General features: G+C 37.2%; 1 protein-coding gene and 1 long non-coding RNA gene across 2 annotated transcripts; both read left to right on the forward strand.

Moving 5' to 3' along the window:
* The first annotated feature begins 1,988 nt into the window (after positions 1 to 1,988).
* On the forward strand, positions 1,989 to 9,364 carry LOC120471995 (uncharacterized). Its single transcript, XM_039661967.2, has 2 exons — positions 1,989 to 2,305; positions 7,441 to 9,364. Exons 1-2 carry the CDS (start codon positions 2,227 to 2,229, stop codon positions 8,769 to 8,771), a joined length of 1,410 nt encoding a protein of 469 aa, XP_039517901.2. The 5' UTR covers positions 1,989 to 2,226; the 3' UTR covers positions 8,772 to 9,364.
* A 1,177-nt stretch (positions 9,365 to 10,541) lies between these two features.
* LOC120481347 (uncharacterized) lies at positions 10,542 to 14,136 on the forward strand. The gene is made up of 5 exons (XR_016155301.1): positions 10,542 to 10,987; positions 11,947 to 11,978; positions 12,103 to 12,149; positions 12,242 to 12,337; positions 12,766 to 14,136. It is a non-coding gene; the product is annotated as an uncharacterized LOC120481347 (long non-coding RNA).
* Positions 14,137 to 19,058: the final 4,922 nt, after the last annotated feature.

The following is a 19,058-nucleotide window of genomic DNA, read 5'->3' on the forward strand; positions in this document are numbered from 1 at the left end:
CCGACAAGGTTAACTGATGAGAGAGAGAGAGCGCACGCGCACTTCTGTTGGATGCTCCTGATCGTTCACGCAGCACGTTATTTGGATGAAAACTAAATTGTATAATATGTAAGTAAAGTAAAACATGACCTGTTACCTGATTTATGTATAACGAGTGGTTCCCTACAAAATTATGTAAAAACGGCCATCTTGGCGAGTAGTAAACAAAAGTCGGTTATATCTCAAGTGAATGTAAAGCCAAGTTCACACTACAGGATTAAGCCCAATTTGCAAATCGTTGAGCTCGCCGACAGGTCAGGGTGTTATCGCGTGCAAATTGCGGGGGATTAGCGGAGGATGAACGCTTGCCAATCTGTTAAAGAGCCATAAATTAGCCATGTTCGGTCTTAAAGGGGCAGCACTTTAATAAACCTGCTACTGTTTTCATGTTAATCAAATACAAATTGTCAAGGACAACTAAATTACTCACTGATCTTGACTAGTCTACCCTTTTCATATTAAAATATCCATCTAAATTTAATTTATACACAATATGCGATTTTTTTTTTCACATTTGATTACTGTACCACCTGAAAAACTCTAAAAACAGTTTATTACATTTGTAGCTTTTCTTTGTTCTATTGTATTTATTTGTCCTATTTGTAATTTGATTATTTGTTCTTATTTTGTTACTGACTACTTTTAATAATGTTTTAATGCTTTTTAGCAGGATTAATTAAGCTTGAAAATATCTGAAGGAAATATAGCCTATATTTGATGAACAAATTAAGCCAACTATGATTTGTATTCTTTTGGTTTATCTACTAATACATTTAAAAATTACAAATGCAGTAAAAATTCAGGGATCGGTTACGGTATCGATATCAGCGAGTACAAAAATTGGTATTGTAAAAATCGGTATTGCAAAAAGTGGTATTGTGCATCCCTAATTGAAAATATTTAACGGGTTCGCGTGAAGGGGAGCAAATCAGTGCCATATTTGAAGCACATTTAGAGATGTGATGAATGCTGGGTCTGGGTCTCCAGTTCTCTGGGTTCCAGCATTGGCTGTCTGACTGCTAACTCCTGCCACCATCTTTTCCACCGTGGGGATCTTTAGTCTCGTCCGCTCTGCTGGGGTTCCACCATGGAAGTCCACTCATTTACGATCACACCTGTTAGTCTTTAAGTTGATCATCATTTTTTTTTTTTGCATCTTGAGGTAATCTTCAGGTGAACATCTGTCCTGAAACTTGACCGACCTATTTTTAGACATTTAAGACAAATACTGGCTTTTTTTAGACTGATATTTTTGGGTCTTTCTCAGTGAGGGTGAGATGTTGGAGTTCATATTGAGTGAACAATTGAATCTTACTGTTTTTAAATGCTCTACACTTTATTGAATGCTTAATATCTTGCTCTGAAATTAGGTCTCACAGAGCTTCTTCCAATGTTTGAGGGAAAATATAATAATATCCTCAAAATTGTCTTCACCAAAACGCAGAATCAGATGTTACTCCTTTGCACAGCACTAGACACCCAAAGGCATAATGCGGAAAAATGCAACATCGAGCTCAATGACAAGTTTTGAACTCAAAAGCAGTTTTTCTGAAACACTATTAAAAAATTCATATTGAATCGATATGGGATTCACATTACCTGTCATTCAATAGTCCCCTGTTCAACTCCCAGGTTTGTAGACTGTAGATGCATAATAACCCAATGATATAACATTATTTTTTTTTCCATAGGCCTACACTAAACCCTGATTTAACATTTGAGTATGTTTTACTATGTAAATGCTTTAACGTCAGTCATTCTGTAAAATGTAGTTTATGACTTTTATAATCAAAAACAACAATTAGGGAACGTTTGCGATTTTTTTTTACAGAAATAATTGACAACTGGAATAAATTCTCTCGTTTTTCTAATCCTTCCCCATATTTTTCCTTTCCTCTCGACGCTTCATACTCCAGTCCAGTCGGTGGCGGTAAGACACACGCGTTTGTTTGCCAACCACCACCTCAGAGGAAGAAGATTAGTTTTCGGCATGATCTCTGCTGTTTTGTCGCGTTGCTGGCCTAATACAAACTGCTAGAAATTTACTCTTAGTGTATAGAAAGGTACATTTTAAATCAGGTCAATAAATGCCTGTAATATTCCCATCCTCATACACGTGACTAAGTTCTGAATCAAGCAGGAATATCTGGAGGAGTATCAACTGAACTGAGATCTGCTGCTGTGAAGATGGTGTTTGTTAAAGAGGAGAGTGAGGAGGACATGAGTGAACCAGAACCCTGGAGAAGAATAAAACACGAGGAACAAGGTTGGTCGTTTCAATTTTCTTAATCTGCAACTGAACTGGCAAAGATTTTTGCTCGTTGATTTTTGTAATCGGAAAAAACAGAGCGTCTGCGACTCAAATATTCACATTTTTGTGGACAATAGGTTTTGCTTGTTTTACAGAAGTTTTCATGAGGTTTTCCACTAAATAAAAATCCCAAATTCTGACAAATAAATGTCGATTAAGTAAAAAATATACAATATTTATTTACTTTTTAAAGTAGTGGTTAATTCACCCAAAATGAAATGTTAAATGCTTTTCACAATACTTTTGTATGTCCATTATAAGGAATAAAACAAGTTATTGTATCCAAATAATTTTTAGCTTAAAATAAATAATGTTGTTATAAATCATTTCTATTGCACACTAAGCATTTTGTCCCTGAGGTACTTGACTGAATTTGTACTTAGACGTTATTTAACAAAATATGCACAATATCCTTTTTTTTTTTTTTTTTTTTTGCATAAAAAAACACATTTTAGATTTTAGTTTTAAAAATTGTATTTGGATCCATAAGTAAATAAAGTGTACTTGCTTAATCAGTGCTGTCATAGGTCTACACTCTCCTACACTACCTGAGGAGCAGTGACCATTTTTTTCACACACAAAAACAAACCTCAACCATTTTTTTACGCTTCATATCTGAATCATTTTAATATTAATATATAAAATAGTCAGGGTTTCAGTGAAAATCATGACCAACATAATTTTGTTATTAAATGGAATATTTGATATACTGCTGCATTGCTTGTCATTATGCATTTTTGTTTTAGCTTCCATTAACAATGACATTTGTTTTCTGGATGCTTTAACTTGAATAAGTTTGCATGGCAAAACTATTTGACAATATCAAACAAAACAAAAAAGTAGAGTTTATATTGACCTCAACCTTATTCATTTTTCCCTCAGAAATTATTACCTTTCTTAAACATTTCTATCTTAAAATGATTAATATTCATATAATTTATTATAGCATGTATTTATGATTATCGAAATTTGGAATTATTTATTACAATTTATTTATAATTACAATTACACAAAACATTTGAAATTTAAAGGTAAATTCACAAGTGTGATGCATTAATTATATTTGTTTTAGAGTAACATTTTTTTTTTTAATGGAATATCACCGGCAGAAATGAACTTTCTCCTTAAGGCCCAATATTTGACCACTTCGATTGATTTCCATGGGCATAATTTGCACAATTATTTATTTAAATATAATCATTTTAATATAGAAACAATTTGATGCTAATAAGTCATCATATCATATGTTATAAATATAAAAAAAACTCCTCCTAGGGCCATTTTTTCATCATTGTCAGGCAACATTTTCCAATCCTCCCCAAGATAGTGACACGTCATCCACAGATAAGCCTCTGTTGCAACGATCGCCAAAATATCAGTTGTGAGTGCAATGCTGTCTCTCTTCTGCAGGAAAATAATGTTTAAAATGCTTTCTGAAAACTCTCTGCTTGCTCAGTGGAACGTGTAGCTGTATGCACATATCTTCCATACGAAGTTGTGATAATTTTATGAAAAAGTTCATTATAAAATAAATGTCAATTGATATTTATTACTCAGGCAATATATTATTGTTATACAATAAGTTCATGGCTGTGCAATTATAAACCATATTCATTACATTCAAATTACATTAAATTACATTAAAATTATCACACCTGCTGTATTGGGGCACATTAGGCTTAGAGAGAGACATGACAAGTGTATTAAACATCCGAGCCATGGAGTAAAGATAGTATCTAGTATGTTTCATTGTTAAAGTTCATCGTAACTTTTTTTTTTTAATGTAAATTAATTCCTTTGGGAAGTAGTCGTGGTATAGTCTTTTAAATAATGTACATTAATTATGTAAGGAACTGCATCACATCTCTGCAGTGCGTCGGGACTGCATCACATAGCTAAATCATTTAAAATGTAGCTGAGGTTTAAGTGTACACTAATCTGGGTTGTTTCGAACCCCTGCAGACAGTCGGTTAGAACTGTATAATGACATCGAAATGTGGTGAAATCACTCGGCAGACACCAAATCTCTTTGAGGATGTTTACTGATGATAATTTCAATTGACAGGTGTGGTTTCTGTAACAAAAATACAAAAATAAACTTAAATAAGTGACTTACATAAATGAACTTTAACAATTGGAAATTATATATTATAAAGCAATGATCTACAGGTATGAATACCAATAAATTTGAGCCTTTAACATGGTAACAAGAAAACCAATTCAACAGAAATACTGTGTAAACCCACAAGATGGCGCTCTCAGCGCATTTATAATGACTGAACATAAAAGGTTCCCACGGACTACTGATCGACCGATATATCGTTCGGATGATTTTTGCGTTTTTTACATGTATCGGAATCGGCCAATACGCGGCTGCTGTGTTCGCCGATAGTTTTTTTCCCGGCATTATTTATAGACGGGTGTCCTCAGGCAGCTCTGTGCTGCAGGAGACGCTGCAGTTCAAGTGCCCCACCCTCCCCCACTAGCAGAGTGCAACCTGATCTTCAAGATAATGGTAACTTTTAAACTTTCAAACCATCTTTTAACTGGCTCCTGAAACATTGCCAAACACTTTGAAAACGAAAACATGTTGCGGAAACTGTTATGTGCTTGCAACAATATAGCTAAGCAAGTTTGTGGGTCCAAATGGAACATGCAAATGCTTTGTCTATAAAACTGCTTGCCATTTCTATTAGGGAGTTGCAGATAGCTAAGGTGTAGGCTATCCGTTCAGTATGCATTAGGGCTGTCAATGAATATTCTAAATTTGAATAAATATTCGAATAGTTTAATAAAAAACTGAATTTTGAAGGTGAAAATTAATATTTGAATGTGGAAAAACATGCCCGCGGTAGCAGACTAATAACGTTACCACAGAACAGCTCGCTTGGAGCGCTCGATGTCGGTTCTATATACTGTGAAATTTAAATTAAATTATGTATTTGTTTCAATCACTGAATGAAGCCTGCTATATTTGGGACAAGAGTCGTGACTCGCAACCTTAAATTGCTTGCACAAAACTCTTGACCAGCACTCAACATTGTAGTGCTGTAGACTCGTAGGAGCGAGTGAAAGTAAGAGGGAGCTGAGCCAGTGGTCGATCTGTAAGCAAGAGTCAACGCCTTGAACTTGATGCGAGCAGCGAGTGGCAGCCAGTGCAGGGAGATGAACAGAGGAGTGACGTGGGCCCTTTTGGGCTTGTTGAAGACAAGACGAGCAGCAGCGTTCTGGATCATCTGTTGAGGTTTAGTTGCACATGATGGAAGTCCAGCCAGAAGAGCATTGCAGTAATCAAGCCTAGAAATGACAAGGGCCTGGACAAGAAGTTGTGTCGCCTGCTCAGTTAGGAAAGGCCTGATCTTCCTGATGTTGTGCATTGCGAACCTGCATGATCGAGCTCTTTTGTAATATGGTCTGAGAAGGTTAGCTGGTCATCAAAGATCACTCAAAGATTTCTGACCGACCTTGAAGGGGTGATTGAAGAAGAATCTAGCTGGATAGTGAAGTCGTGCTGTAGAGACGGATTGGCAGGGAGGATGAGAGGCTCAGTCTTAGCAAGGTTGAGCTGCAGGTGATGTTCCTTCATCCATGCCGAGATGTCCGCCAGACAGCTTGAGATTCATGCAGCTACTGTGGGATCATCTGGTTGAAATGAAAGGTAGATCTGGTTGTCATCAGCATAGCAATGGTAAGAGAAACCATGTGCCTGTATGATGGGTCCCAGTGATGTGGTGTAAATGCAGAAAAGGAGCGGTCCAAGCACTGAACCCTGGGGAACTCCTGTGGTCAGTTGATGTGCTTTGGATACCTCGCCTCTCCATGTGACCCTGAAGGACCTACCTGTGCGATAGGACTCAAACCAGTGGAGGGAAGTTCCAGTCATGCCAAGTGATTAGAGGGTGGACAGAAGGATCTGATGATTCACCGTGTCGAAGGCAGCAGACAACTGATGATTTGGAAGCAGCTTTAGCGATCCACAGGGCTTCGGTGACCGACAGCAATGCAGTCTCGGTTGAGTGCCCTTTCTTGAAGCCTGATTGGTTGACATCCAGCTACTTGGTTGAAAGCGACACATTCAAGTGTTTTTCCAATGAATGGTAGGAGAGAGACAGGTCTGTAATTCTCTAAGAGAGATGTGTTTAGCGTTGATTTTTTTTTTTAAGCAGTGGAGTTTTCCGAGCCTGTTTAAATGCTGTAGGGAAAATGCCAGTTTCTAGGGAAGAGTTGATAATGTGTGTGAGTCGGTAGAAGTGTGGGAGAGATTGCTTGTAGAAGGTGTGAGGGGATGGGGTCTAGAGATGACTGGAGAGATGGGATGACTAATTTAGACACTTCTTCCTTGGTCATCGGCTAAGGCTGATGGGGAAAAAATCGGTATCGGTATCGGCACTAAAAAGATCCATAGCGGTCGATCCCTACTACAGACTCACAAGAAAGGCCCAAGGCCCTTATCGTAATTTGCAATCTCTTCATTTTTTCCCTCTCCTGGTGGATAGGTTCTTTTTTATTGTCTCTTGACTCTTCCATATACATCGATTGCCGTTTACCCTGCTAGTCATAAATTTGCAAAGAGTTCAGAGCTCATGAGTAAATCTTTGTTGAAGGGGGGAATTAGTGTGTTAGCATAGAAACTGATGGAATCATGCTGTAAATGCATGATCACAATATATGTTACTGAATTCACCGAACTGAGTTGAAATAGTTGTGAGCTATTGGACCCGCAGTCCGCCCATGCCTACCTCTCGTCCGATCCGCACCGCATCCGACACGTAATTAGTATGGGGGTCACCCATGTGCAGGACTCTTTGCATAGTCTGCAATGTCAAAATGATCACAGTTTGTAGAAACGGTGACATCATGCGCATGTGTGTTACTTCTTCAGTCTATAGGTACGTAGTGTTTCTTTACAAAGTGACATCACCAACTACTGGTGTTTTGACAATGTTGTCATCTGTCCACAATTTTTTTTTTTATGCGAAGGAAAAACGTTTAAATATTTAGTCCATCGCTGTCGTATAAACACGCCCTAATTTACTTTTATTTTACAATTGTCCCAATTGATTTTCATAATTTTTATGTTTTTATTTTAGGCCTGATAAAAGTGAAAGAGGAAAGACTAGATCTGAATGAAGTGGAGGAGAAACATCATCAGAAAGTTCATGATGTCACCGCTGGAGAGAAACCATTGAGTTGCTCCAAAACTGAAAACAGTTGCTCACAAAGCAGCATCCAAATAACAGAAGAGAAAAAGCCTTTCACATGTTCTCAGTGTGGAAACACTTTCTCACGTAAAGAAAGTCTGAAGAAGCACATGTTAATTCATGCTGGAATAAAGCCTTTCAGCTGTTCTGAGTGTGGCAAGAGTTTCACACATAGATCATACCTTAATGAGCATTTGTTTAATCACACTTCAGAAAAACCTTTTACCTGTTCTCAGTGTGGAAAGACGTTTATCCGTAAAGGAAGCCTGACGAAGCACATGTTAATTCATGATGGAATAAAGCCTTTCTCCTGCTCTCAGTGTGGAATGAGTTTTACACAGAAAACACACCTTACTTATCATCTGGTAACTCACACTTCAGAAAAGCCTTTCACTTGCCCTCAGTGTGGAAAGACTTTCACACGTAAAGGAACCCTGACGAATCACATGTTAATTCATGATGGAATCAAGCCTTTCACCTGCTCTCAGTGTCAAAGCTCTTTCATATGTGAAGGACGTTTGAAGAAGCACATGATAATTCATGCTGGAATAAAGCCTTTCAGCTGCTCTCAGTGTGGAAAGAGTTTCACACAGAACTCACACCTTAATGAGCATTTGTTAATTCACACTTCAGAAAAGCCGTTCACTTGCTCTCAGTGTGGAAAGACCTTCATACGTAAAGGAAGCCTGAAGATGCACATGAGAATTCATGCTGGAATAAAGCCTTTCAGCTGCTCTCAGTGTGGAAAGGGTTTCAAACAGAAATCACACCTTAATGAGCATTTGGTAACTCACATTTCAGAAAAGCCATTCGCTTGCCCTCAGTGTGGAAACACTTTTATACGTAAAGGAAGCCTGAAGAAGCACATGCTAATTCATGATGCAATAAAGCCTATCACCTGCTCTCAATGTGGAAAGACTTTCATACATAAAGAAAGTCTGAAGAAGCACATGCTAATTCATGATGGAATAAAGCCATTCACCTGCTCTCAGTGTGGAAAGAGTTTCACACAGAAAGGACACCTTAAGGATCATCTGGTAACTCACTCTTCAGAAAAGCCTTTCACTTGCCCTCAGTGTGGAAAGACTTTTACACGTAAAGGATACTTTAAGACTCACATGTTAATTCATGCTGGAATCAAGCCTTTCACCTGCTCCGAGTGTGGAATTAATTTCAAATGTAAAGGAAACCTGAAGAATCACATGTTAGTTCATTCTTGAAAAAAGCCATTCACCTGCTCTCCTGCCCCACCCACACTACTGCGTTTTCGTTTAAAAACGGAGAATTAAAACGAATACGATCTCCATCCAAACCAGCTTTTTATCTGCGTATTAGAATTAATCTCCGTACACTTTAAAACGACTGAAAACGCGGATCACGTGACCATTCACCAACACTGGGCATGCGTGTGCTGTTATAAACGGTGGCTGACAAATCAGGGAAGGACACGTCATGACACGTCACGTCTCTGTTTTTTAACGAAAACGCAGTAGTGTGGGCGGGGCCTCAGTGTAAGTAGTTTCACCTGTAAAAAAACATTTAATATTCATGTGAGAATTCATGTGAGAGGTTTATCTTTTTATAAAAACTTTTTTTGTCAACTTTATTTGAATTTAATTTTACTGCCTATAGGGATGGGCCGGGGATGGCAGGGGTTGGTGGCAATGTAAGTAAATGGATATTTGCCACGGGGAGAGGGCTTCGATTACCCCTCTACATGTGTTAGCCTTCATAATAAAACCAAATATTGTTTCAAAACCGCTTTACAGTGATTATAGGAAATTGAAATAAAGATTGTTTTGGCTTTACAGCAGCTCTAGAAAAAGTTATTGTCCAGCTAAAGTTAGTTTTTATTGATTCAATTCTGTTGCAAAGATCATTAGTTATTAAATTAGGGGTCGCTTACACAACAACACGCTTCGACCGCTCATTCGCACAACAACAGTGCCTGGTGGCTCGAGAATGCCAACCTTGAAGTAGGTTCCAAGGTACAGGCATTAAATATTTTTGAGAAAAAAGTTCAAGGAAGTGGCAAGGAACCAAAACAAAACTCCCATCAGGTGGCATAATGGGGAAATAAAACACCTTGGGAAGAGCCCTGGCTCAGTTGGAGGGCTAATATGGTCATTCTTCCTGTTTCTCGAAAGAATTTGATCTGCAGCGTTGTGGACCAGTTGTAGTGTGTTTATTATGCATGCAGGGCAACCACCCATTAATCTAGTCTTGAGGTCATGAACGCATAAACTTTTACGCATTTTTTAATGAAAGCATATGTCGTAATTGACGTATGGCTAAGCCACGCCCCCTCCACTCACTCAGACAAACAGTCAACATTCGGAGACAGGCGCTATGGCAGCTGTCCCAGTAGGAGACACATTTCTCAGGAGGCAATTGGCGATTTTTGGAGACAGAAAGATAATATATCATCTTGAAGTCACCTAAAAGGCCTTAACTATGGATTGGAGAATTATACTAATAATTTTATTGTTGAGAAGGTCGATGAAAAGCTTCAGCTCCAGGCAAAAATGTTCAGGTCACAAACGTGATAAACTGCATATCGTTGCCATCACTGTTTGGTCCTACAGTATTTACATGAATCATTCAGCACTACATTGTTAAAATTTGTCATCTCAGTTATTTACAGATATGTTAATGAAGCTAAGTGACACGATGCACAACACAGCTAGAAGCTAATGTGAACATTTTCTAATGTTAATCTAACGTTACGTTAGAGATTTTAAAGATCACGTTCAAATACGTTGTTGACTTAACTTAGAACAGATGTAGACATCCTTGTTTAATTCATTCACGTTTAGTTGGTGTTGTGGTCTAGATAGAAGATAACTTAATCCAGAGCAGACACTTATCTTGGTTGAGATGTGGCTTGGGAAAGGGTAAAAAAAATACACACTGTCGCCCAGCCTCTCAGGAATCTAGTGTCGGAGTTGCATGCACTGTAAAACCAAACAGTACAACTTAGATAAATAAATTGGGTTGCAATTACTCAAAAAAATAAAAACGTTCATTCGCCTTTAATTTTTTGTGTAATTAAAACGAAAATGAAATTTTAAGTTTACAGCAATCAAATGCTTTAATTTATTTTAGTTAGTGCACTCAAAATAGTTAACTGTTACTGTCTGACGTCACGCACGTGCTCCTCCTTCAACTTTAGTTGGAAGTGCGCGAAAACACGCCATGTTTTAGTTGCTCGCCTCTCGGAAAATTTGTTAAGTTTGCCAAACGTGAAAACTCAATCATATTTTATAAGAATATAATAGGTGGTGATATTTTTCGATCGGGAATTTGCAGTGGTGTTGCCTGTGAGGACCTTTGATGGGAAACGCGGCATGCAGTTTTCTGAACCTGCTGGTGACACTCTTTTCTTCGTTGTGCTGCCTAGCATTTTATTCCTCTTCTCTTCGGGCACGCTAATCTGGTAAGTTCCCTGTTTTATTTTCTGCAAATAGTTTTAATGTCTTCGCAGTTAATGTATTTTATGCATTTGAAAGCAAATAAGAATGCCTCGTGAAAAAATGATACATTTTACAAGTGTTGAAGCAACTCTAGTTATTTTTTTTAGATATCAAGTTTGTCTTTTTGCATCGGTTAATGTGCATCGTAGTTATGCATTTGAAAGCAAAAAAGAATATCTCGTGAGAAAATGATACATTTTACAAGTGTTGAAGCAAGTGTATTTGGTTAACGTTAGTTTTTTTAGATATCAAGTCTGTCTTTTTGCTTCGGTCAATGTGAAAATGATACATTTTACAAGTGTTGAAGCAAGTGTATTTGGTTAACGTTAGTTTTTTTAGATATCAAGTCTGTCTTTTTGCTTCGGTCAATGTGCATCGTATTTTATGCATTTGAAAGCAAATAAGAATATCTCGTGAGAAAATGAGACATTTTAGAAGTGTTGAAGCAAGTGTATAGTTAATTTTTTTTGATATATCAAGTCTGTCTTTTGCATCGGTTAATGTGCATCGGTAATCTGCCTAAATTTGCACATAAAAAGTTTTCAGGCAACATGTTTTTATGACCTCAAAATGGCGGGCTGTGACTGAGAATTTATTTGGCACGCGGTTTTCATAGAGGTTAATTTGATGCACTTTTTGTTGTACATTTTTTTTAGAACAGGCATTTATAAAATTGTATTTAAATAGATTGCCAAAGCAGCTTGTGTTATTTAGTGGAGGCATATTTGTTTTTGCTTAAAATGTGACATTTTAAAAAGCAAATTTTGCAGTATAAAAAATATTTCAATTAAACGTTTAAGATTTCAGAGTGACTGAGCATGATGCCTATTTACACAACTGATTAGCGTCGTGTATTCACATTTTTACTTGTCTTTAGGCAAATATTACAACCTGACTAACTTCTCAATCTCTCTTTTTTCAGGCTAAAAGTGAAGCAGCTGGCAGTTCATTTTGGTATGTTCATGTCCAATTATTAATACACATTCATTGCATAGAGATGCTAAAATGTGATTGAATATTGAGTGCACAACACAAATTGCAGAAAAAAATTAATGTTTCTTTGTTCTTGAAAATGCAGAGTGTTCATCGTGTATCAGAGATGGCTATACAAGACATTACCTTGAGGTAAGCTAAAACATATCAAAAATTAATTTCAAAGTGAACTATCCCTTTAAATGAAGATTCTCATACTCGTGTCTCTAATTCTCACACTGAAGGAAAACATGGACGTCCATGTACGATGAGCTGCCATCCTCAGTGCTCTCCCCGCCTATCTGCAAGAGGATGACTCCAACTTTCTCAAGATGTGGGATGTAAGTGTTGCACTGTTTGATTACCAACAATCTCACATCGCCATTCAGATGTCAGCCTGGTTCAAGTTCCATGTTTTTAATATATTAATTAGAATTGGCTTTATGCACAGCTGCACTACTTCCTGAACTTAAGCCAGCTCCTTGTTTCCTGTCTGCCATTATTGGATAAATAGATTAATTCAGGTGTGCCTGACCTCAGTAGTCACGGCAACAATAATCAGACACACCTGAATTAATCAAGTTTGCCCAATAATGGCAGACAGGAAACAAGGAGCTGGCTGAAGTTCAGGAAGTAGTACAGCTGTGCATAAAGTCAATTGTAGTTACTGTATGGGATAGAATGGTTTGAAATAGATGTAAATATTTGTAACTTATTAGCAGTCATCCTTTGGAAGTTTAGAGTAACAGTTCTTTGTTCTTGTCTTCAGGTTGAACAATCTAATGAGCCAGGAATTGATGATGTACCACTCGGTCTCCTCTCCATTTGTGGCAATTCAACAGATGCCACGTTCTTCTGCCCAGAGAAGATTGCAGTTGTGCTTGAGGGTAACATGGTAATCGATTTTTCCACATTCGCCGATGCATTTAGCATGCTATTTGGACTAACTTACGCATTGGATCAAAGTTACCCAAAAGAGTTGGCCAACACATTTGACTTTACTCAGAAAGTCTTGATGGGTCTGGAGCATGGGAAGCTAAGGCCCAGAGTATTGAGTCTTAAAAATGAGCTTTTTGCAGTGGAGTAACCTCAGTGTTTGAACAACGATTACAAAGGTACTCCTTTATTTGACATTTCATGTAAAATTTCACTCCTTTCACTTTTAGCGCGCACCATAGTGCACTGAATTTTTTTTTTGGAAACAGCTTACTTATGTTTTTTGAAGTATGATTGTTCAACATACAGTTTAAATGTGTTGCTCTTCAAGTTGGCATGTTTGCACTGTTTTGATGTGTTATACAATGACAGACAACGTAGTGCTTTGCAGTTTACACTGTAGTAATCATCTTTGATTTATGTATGCTAATACATAGCCTAGTACATTACATAGTAGATCATTATATGCAGTTCAGTAAATCATTGAGAAATTTGATTGTCAATATTGGATTTTTACACTATTTTCCAATTGTGTAATTCGCAGAACAGTTTCTCAGTTGATTTATTGTGTAAAAAATGACTACCATGTTAGAAATTATATATACAACTCAGATGATGGTTTAAAGACTGTTTATATATAAATATATATATATATATTTTAAATTATATTATAATATATAACTCTTAATATTGTTAAAGGGATTGTTCACTTTGAAAATAATTTTTGATATGTTTTAGCTTACCTCAAGGGCATCTAAGATGTAGGTGTCTTTGTTTCCACAGCATTCTCAATTTTGACATTTTTCAGTCAAACCGTTGTTGTCTATCAGTCATACACTGGAGGCTAAGGGGGTCCACGTCAAAGAGCATGCACAGAGAAGTCCAAATTAAACATGATTTAATGACTTGTAAATGTAAGTACACATTGAAGGCCTAAGACACGAAGCGAGCGGTTTTGTGATCATATTTAGACTGATAGCTAAAACCTATCAAATTAATTTCAAAGTGAACTATCCCTTTAAGGTTACTGCTATGTGTTAATTTTGAATATTGTTTCTACTTGACTGGAAGTGTTTACAGCTGGGAGATACCCATATTGTCCAGTTGATGGTTATCTCAGACCATTTCTGAAGGGCCTTGAGTATTTTGACAAACAATTTATTGTTGGTGTTTTGTGGTTACTTTAATAAAAGAGTTAATTGCATTTAAATTGTCTGTGTTCATCTGTTTTATTTTATTTCAGAATGGGTTATAGTTGGAAATTTAGTTATTTGATGACATAAATCTAAGAACGTACAAAACATAATAAATTGAGTAATTTGTTACAGAGAAATTTTAACTAAAATGTTTTTATGAAGGTAAAATAAATTGTATTCTTACAAAGAAATGCAAGTTATCTTTAATTTTAATAAGTTATGTGAACCCAAAAACTCCTTGTAAAATTACTTGATTAATAATGTTACATTAACTTGTAATATCAAGTTTGGATCAGTTAACATTATCTAGTACCATTTACTTAAAAAAATTATGTTACTTTAACTTATAAAATTTAGTTAATATCACTTAAAATTTTCGATGTAATCAGTTTCAACTATTTTTTTGAGTTATATTAACTTATCCGGTTTTACAGTGTGTAGTGTACCCCATGCACACCGTTTGACCATTTTAAACTTAAAGGGATACTCCACTTTTTTTGGAAATAGGTTTATTTTACCACTCACCCAGAATTAAACAGTTTTTTTTAAAACCGTTAAACGGTTTTACCGTTTTCGAATGTATTCAGCCGATTTTTCTGATATTTAGAAGAATATCAGTAACCAGACAGTTTCTGGTCTCATTGACTTACATAATATATTTTTTTCCTACTATGGACGTCAATGAGACCAGAAACTGTCTGGTTAGTGATATTCTTCTAAATATCAGAAAATCGGCTGAATGGATTCGAAAACTGTAAAACTCAACTGTTTAACTCTGGGGGAGTGGTAAAATAAGCCTATTTCCAAAAAAGTGGAGTATTCCTTACAATGAAAAGAAAAAAACGGATAAACTGATTAACTGCAATGCATTTCAATGGATGTGGAAGCAGAGAATGTCTGAGCGTATTGGGTTATCTGCGCACTGTATTTGACTCATCGTGTTTGAGGGCGTGGTTAAGCCATAGGTCAATTTAGATGTCTTTTTAAGATGTAAGAATATGGTTTTACCAACACATTCTCATCCCAAGATGTCATATAACTGACGTTTTTGACCATACGTAAACATCCAACGTTTTAGGGTACCCTTTAATGTCAGTTAGATTACGATCCTGGGGCATCATCCAACTGACGCTTTACCTTTAACGTCAGTTAGATGACGCTGCTAGGTTTAGGTCTGGGGTTAGGTTTTGGATTAGATAGCGTCATCTAACCGACGTTAAAGGGTACCCTAAAACGTCGGATGTTGACGTATGGTCAAAAACGTCAGTTGTATGACGTCTTGGGATGAGAATGGGCTGGTTTTACAGATGCTAGAAACATGGATTTCAAATGAAAGATTGGTATCAAAGAGCGCGCCCAGGTTCCTAACTGACAACAAAGACTTGACAAAGCAGCCATCAATTGTTAGACAGTATTCTAGGTTAGTATGTGCAGAGGTTTTTGGTCCAATCATTAGAAACTTTGTTTTTTTTTTCAGAATTAAGTATTAGGACATTTAGGACATCCCGGACGAGCCCCCAATTATATTACGAACCCTGTTGTTAAAAATGCTCGTTTTGTAAGGGTTCAATAACATAAAAGGAGACGCTTTAAGACACTTATTTAGACTAATAAATGACTGCACAATCTCACGTCTCTCATGTTCTCACTCTTCCCACAGAAAACTCACATTTACTCTACAGTAGACATACCAAACACTAACAAAATAAAACAGAGCAGTGGCGCAATACAAAGAACACAGTCTTGAGTTGATCGTCTGTTTAGACGATAATGACGTGCACAGAGTTAACCGCTGCTTGTCTCCCACTCCTGCACACGCCACTTATATGCTCAGCACGAGCCATCAGAGCAACGAACCACAGGTGCGCAAGGGCGAAGCCTACACTTAAGAAAAAACATTAATTAGATTACAAGACAAAAGGTGTGTTCGACATCGCCTGCGGCTGGATGCAACCGATCGGCGAGAACAGCCGCGTGCAGGCGGGGAGGAGCTGCAAACGGAGACGTGAAGTCGGACAATTTCTGGTTCCCGTAGTGACGGCTCACGTGGTGTTTGCATGCTTATACCACAGCTGAAGTGAAATAAATGCAACATTTGCCAAATAAACAGATATTTCAGACACATTTTCATTCAATACTTTACTGCTCCATACAGCATCTGTTTGAACTAGAATAAAGTTCAAAATAAGCCTATAATCAATGACGTGGAATCAACGTTTTTTAATCAGTTTTATTTTGATAAACATGATAAACATGACACAATATAACATTGCGACTACATGAAAAGAGTGTTTACTGTTATAAAATACTGATTTGTGAGCTTTAGTGGAACTAAACGTGTGAGAATAAACACGAAACGCACGTGATCGTTGTCATGCGGTGAATCCGGCGAATCGTGGAACAGCTGTGACATCATCAGAGCTCGTGCAGCCGCTCTTGAGAAGCTGCGCTGGCTGAGTCCTCCGGCTACTCTCGTATCGCTCTCGCGGTACTTTGATGGCATATGTCACAGTCACGTGGAGTCAGCGCTGCATCAAGTCGGACAAAATTTCTAACCGGCATGCACTGTTTCAAGTCAGCCGCCGATCGGTCTGCGCAGAGCTGCATGAAGTCGAACAAGCCTAAACATACATAGGCAACACCCATAAGGCTGAGGCCGTAACATCTAGTCATTCAAATTTCTATATCAGCTATGCATTATGCTAATTTCTTGAATTGGCAAGTTTCATCGGGGTGTGAAGAGATATAGACGAATCCGACGAGCGTTCTTGTGTAGGCTGCCATCTTGTGGCGACGCCATTACTGAGCTGTTACACCGGCATAGACATATGCACCGGGATGTAAACAAACCTCGGAGATAAGGTGATAACGCACCCTTGATGACAGCCAGGCAGACTTGTTGGGTTGATGATGTTAGACATTGGCCTCCAGTCACAGATGAAGGTACAAACGATCTTACAGATTATTTATGAAAATAGCTTGGCAAGCAAGCTAGGCTAACGTTTGCTACCGAGGAAACTAAAAAAAGATCTGTCCATTTGGCAACAATAAATAAATAAATGAAATCAAATAAACAAATTCATGTTTTTCATTTGTGTCCATTATTTATCTAATTTTTACATTGCAACGGGCATGGGTAAGGTAACGTTACAGCTAGAAAGTATACACAATATTGACCAACTACTGTTTTTAAACCATGGAAAGAGGTCAATATAACAGCAGGAGAACAATTATGTCACATAACGTTATATTTAGCTCAGGAAAGCCATTTAATGACCATAGCATGTAAATTGAATAGAAAAAATAACAAGAGAGGAGATTTTGCTGATCACTATATCACACATTTATTATATTTTTTTACTTATGTCATTAAATAATTGTTATTATACGCGAATGTCCGCGTGTACTCGCCCAGGAAATCTGTGTTTACCGTACGGCACCAGACAGGGGCAGTCGACCCGGGGTATTCACAATGTTTTCTCTTCAAAATTGAAATTTTACTGCCACCATTGAAACAATTTATAACAGAAACTGTTTACCCACTCGACATTATACAAGGGCTAACGTTGTAACGTTAGTGTCAGTCGTAAATCTCGAGCTGTTTATTCCAGTGGACGCAAGTTGCAACTAAAACAATAGAAGGCAATGGCGCAACGCTACCCAGCAACAGCTCAGTAATGGCGCCCGCTTACTTCCGGTAGTTTCGCCGGATTCGTCTATAGAGCTGAGTATCATCAGCATAACAGTGAAAACTAATCCCTGATTAGTTTGACATGTACAAGGGTATCATGTACAGAGTGAACAGCAACGGTCCTAGTACTGAGCCTTGTGGTACTTGTTTGTAGCCCATTTGTCTTCAGGTATTAGGTTCTGTCTCACAGACAGAACTTTGGGTTCAGATTGTTGAAGGGCGACAAGCTAACATCGCTGCTGAAGGATTGCTACACTACAAACCTTTAATAAATTCTTCTCCACACAAGAACTCTGGTCAAGCTTACTTATTTTATGTATTGGAGAAATCTAATACATTGGCGACTAGAGCCACCCAAACCACTGCTCGGCCAAATACAGTAAAATCTAACTGGTACTATTTCAGACAAACTTGGGAATAATTTGTATAAAAAAAAATAAAAAGATTTGTACTGTCTGAGAGTCATTTGTTTCTCATTTTTAATTTGGGTGTTTCTGTAACTACAGTCATAGCAGTGAATTTTTAGATAATTCTTAAAAATTGTCATGTGGTGCTTGATAAATAACACACGTGTGTTATTACACACCTTGACATGTAAATAATTTCTGATGATTACTTTTTATTTAATTAAAAAGTATTGAAAAACACAATTTTTGTTCATGTCCAACCACTGTGGTCTCATGCTGAAATGCATAAAATAAGCTAATTCTTTTACGATATGACATACTTCAAATTTGTATTATTATTTTTAAGTAAATATTACTTTACTTGGTTATCTTGGATTTCTTTTTTTGTTTGTTTACTGATCATTTACATGATTTTTTTTACCCACATCTAAAAAAAAAAAAAAAAACAGATCTAGTTTTTATGGAAACAGAAATTAGCATGTAGTTAAAAGATTGGGCTAACATGACATGACTGACAGATTGGGCAACATTAGGTCACTCACAAGATTCAGAAAAAATAGGTAAAGATCATCTTTTCTTCTTAAGTTTATTGTGTGTCCTTGTCATACAGCTCAGTAATTGGACATTTTGAATTAAAGCCTTTACATTTATTTATTTATTGCTAATTCAAAGTCCGTTTAATCTAATTTCTTTTGCATTCTTTGTCTTAAAAAAATAAAACAGTGCACACGCCAACCAAGTAATTATTGCTCATATTTGTCCCCTCCTCTTGACGCTTTACACTCCAGTCCAGTGGGTGGCGGTAAGACACATGTGTTTGTTTCCTAACCAC

This window comes from Pimephales promelas, chromosome 3, assembly GCF_988280905.1.
Source record: "Pimephales promelas chromosome 3, fPimPro1.hap1.1, whole genome shotgun sequence".
Lineage (NCBI taxonomy): Eukaryota > Metazoa > Chordata > Actinopteri > Cypriniformes > Leuciscidae > Pimephales > Pimephales promelas.

What these genes read in the sequence shown, in the direction of transcription:
- LOC120471995 (XM_039661967.2), top strand. Translation starts at nt 2,227, where the DNA reads ATGGTGTTTGTTAAAGAGGAGAGTGAGGAGGACATGAGTGAACCAGAA. An exon ending in AATAAAACACGAGGAACAAG is followed by an intron (nt 2,306 to 7,440) that starts GTTGGTCGTTTC and finishes TTTTTATTTTAG; the next exon opens with GCCTGATAAAAGTGAAAGAG.